At 52.8% G+C, this 3,234-nt stretch overlaps 1 protein-coding gene across 1 annotated transcript; it reads left to right on the plus strand.

Moving 5' to 3' along the window:
- Window positions 1-134: 134 nt before the first annotated feature.
- On the plus strand, window positions 135-2,612 carry ZFPL1 (zinc finger protein like 1). Its single transcript, XM_015851235.2, has 4 exons — window positions 135-699; window positions 1,207-1,267; window positions 2,054-2,149; window positions 2,461-2,612. Exons 1-4 carry the CDS (start codon window positions 169-171, stop codon window positions 2,592-2,594), a joined length of 822 nt encoding a protein of 273 aa, XP_015706721.1. The 5' UTR covers window positions 135-168; the 3' UTR covers window positions 2,595-2,612.
- The last annotated feature ends 622 nt before the right edge of the window (window positions 2,613-3,234 follow it).

Raw genomic sequence — 3,234 nt, forward strand, 5'->3', positions numbered from 1 at the left:
GATATGGGGCGGATATGGGGTGATATGGGGCGGATATGGGGCGGATATGGGGTGATATGGGGCGGATATGGGGGGATATAGGGGGGATATGGAGGGTATGGGCGGATATGGGGTGGATATGGGGGGGATTGCAATTCCCCTCCCGTCCACACGGTGGCGCTGTTCCCTATGTCCCCCAATGGCTCCCATTATCCCCTATGGGCTGGGTTGCAATTCCCCTCCCCGCCACACGGCATCGCTGTTCCCTATGGCTCCCAATGTATCTCAATGGCTCCCATTATCCCCTATGGATCTGGTTGTAATTCCCCTCCCATCCGCTGGGTGTCGCTGTTCCCTATATCCCCCATTGTCTCCCTATGTATCTCAATGACTCCCTATGGATCTGGTTGCAATTCCCCTCCCGGCCGCTGGTTGTCGCTGTTCCCTATGTATCTCAATGGCTCCCATTATCCCCTATGGATCTGGTTGCAATTCCCCTCCCGTCCGCTGGGTGTCGCTGTTGCAGACTTGTTCCACTGGCGCTGCCTCTCTACCCGTTACGTCTCGTTGCCCCCCCACACGGCTCCTTCCGGTTTCCGGTGCCCATCATGCAACGCTCCTCTTTTCCCACCCCCGGAATCACGTGGTCCCGTGGCCGACGCCCTCCGCTCCCGATTGGCCAACGTCGCTTGGGCCCGCCCAGGACTCGGGCTCCCATTGGTCGGTTGAGACACGCCCCCTTTTACACCCCCCCATTCATAAATTTACCCCCATTCATAAATTTACCCCCATTGGTTTTTATTAACCCCCATTAACCACCATTGGGATTAATTAATCCCCATTAATTACCATTGGGATTAATTAACCTCATTAATCACCATTGATTTTAATTAATTACCCCCTTATTAAGCCCCATCCTCATTAATTACCCCCCTATTCATTACCCATCCTTAATGATCTCCTAATTAATGACCCTCATTAATTACCCTCATTAATAACCCATCCTTAATTACCCTCATTAACTTATCCTTAATTAAAACTCATTAATTCCTTCTCATTAATGACCCCCCCCATTAATGACCCCATTCATTAACTCCCCCATTAATTACTAAGCCCTTTCATTAATGACCCCATTAATTCATTACCTCATTAATTAATTGCCTTGTTAATTAATGACCTCGTTAATTAATGACCTCATTGATTAATTACTGTGTTAATTACCTGCAGATCGCAGATGCCGATGTTGAACCCGAACCATCGGATGGAAGTGAATGGGGGGAGAGCAGCGGTGAGACCCCAATAGAACTTAATGGACCCCAATAGAACCCAATAGAACCTATTAGACCCTAATGGACCCTAATGGACCCCAATAGACCCCAATAGACCCTAATGGACCCCAATGGAACCTAATGAACCCTAATGGACCCCAATGGAACCTAATAGACCCCAATAGACCCTAATGAACCCTAATAGACCCCAATGGACCCTAATAGACCCCAATGGACCCTAATGAACCCTAATAGACCCCAATGGACCCCAATGGACCCCAATGGACCCTAATAGACCCCAATGGACCCTAATAGACCCCAAATAGACCCCAAATGGACCCTAATAGACCCCAATGGACCCTAATAGACCCCAGTAGACCCTAATGAACTCTAATGGACCCTAATGAACCCTAATGGACCCCAATGGACCCCAATAGACCCCAATAGACCCTAATGGACCCTAATGGACCCTAATACACCCCAATAGACCCTAATAGACCCCAATGGAACCTAATGGACCCTAATGGACCCCAATAGTCCCTAATGGTCCCGAATAGACCCTAATGGTCCCCAATAGATCCTAATAGACCCCACTAGACTTTAAGAGACCCTACTGGACCCTAATGAACCCTAATGGACCCCAATAGAAGTTAATGGACCCCAATGTACCCTAATAGACCCCAAAAGGACCCCAACCCCATAGCCCCCCCTAGACCCCATAGGATCCCCCCTACCCCATATCCACCCCATTTCCCACCCCATATCCCCCCCTCTGACCCCATATCTCCCATATCCCCCCCCCATAGATCCTCCTGCTGCCCCCGAGCCCCCCCCCAGCCCAGAGCTCCCCTCGACCCACACGGTGGTCCACATGGGGGGGGGCGAAAGCCTGGGACTGCATGGTGAGTGGGGGGGGGGTGTCGTTATGGGGCAGGGGGGTCTTCTATGGGGCGGGGGGGTCGCTATGGGGTGGAGGAAGGGGCTATGAGACAAAGGGTTTTCCTATGGGGTCAGGGGGTGGTTATGGGGCAGGGAGGGTCTTCTATGGGGGTGGATGGGAGTTATGTGGCTGGGGGGGGCTCCTATGGGGTCAGGGGATGGTTATGGGGCAGAGGGGGTCTCCTATGGGGCTGTGCTATGGGGTCGGCTGTATGTGTGGGTCCCGCTATGGGGCTGACCCCTTTCTGCCCCCCTTTACCTCCCCCCCTTTAAGGCTCTGCCCCACGGAAGGCGCTGTGGGGCCGGGAGAACCGAACCCCCCCCCCACAGAACAACCAGGAGGACGACAAATATCGACGGCGACCACACGGGGGCGGGCTGCCCCACAGAATCAGGTGGGGGGGGTAGATGATGTGGGGCTGGGGGGGTAGATGTGGGGCTGGGGGGGCTGGGGGGCTGCGGGGGGATGTGGGGCTGGGGTTCATTGGGATGAATGGGGGCCCATTGAGATGAATGGGGTCCATTGAGATGAATGGGGTTCATTGGGATGAATGGGGTCCATTGAGATGAATGGGGTCCATTGAGATGAATGGGGGTCCATTGAGATGAATGGGGTTCATTGAAATGAATGGGGTCCATTGAGATGAATGGGGTTCATTGGGATGAATGGGGTCCATTGAGATGAATGGGGTCCATTGAGATGAATGGGGGCCCATTGAGATGAGTGGGGTCCATTGAGATGAACGGGGTCCATTGAGTTGAGTGAGGTTCATTGAGATGAATGGGGCCCCATTGACATGAATGGGGTTGAGTTGTAATGGGGTTCATTGGGATGAATGGGGGCCCATTGAGTTGAATGGAGCCCCATTGATCCCAATCAACCCCCATTGATCCCAATCAACCCCCATTGATCCCAATCGACCCCCATTGATCCCAATTGATCCCAATCGACCCCCATTGATCCCAATCAACCCCCATTGATCCCAATCGACCCCCATTGACCCCAATGAACCCCCATTGACATCAACCAACCCCCATTGATCCCAAT

This window comes from Coturnix japonica, unplaced genomic scaffold (assembly GCF_001577835.2).
Source record: "Coturnix japonica isolate 7356 unplaced genomic scaffold, Coturnix japonica 2.1 chrUnrandom806, whole genome shotgun sequence".
Classification (NCBI taxonomy): Eukaryota; Metazoa; Chordata; class Aves; order Galliformes; family Phasianidae; genus Coturnix; species Coturnix japonica.

Excerpts from the sequence above, each read along its gene's own strand:
- ZFPL1 (XM_015851235.2), top strand. The coding sequence starts at position 169 with ATGTCCCCCAATGGCTCCCATTATCCCCTATGGGCTGGGTTGCAATTC. Across the intron at positions 1,268-2,053 it reads TGAATGGGGGGAGAGCAGCG|ATCCTCCTGCTGCCCCCGAG; the intron begins GTGAGACCCCAA and ends CCCCCCCCATAG. Across the intron at positions 2,150-2,460 it reads CGAAAGCCTGGGACTGCATG|GCTCTGCCCCACGGAAGGCG; the intron begins GTGAGTGGGGGG and ends CCCCCCTTTAAG.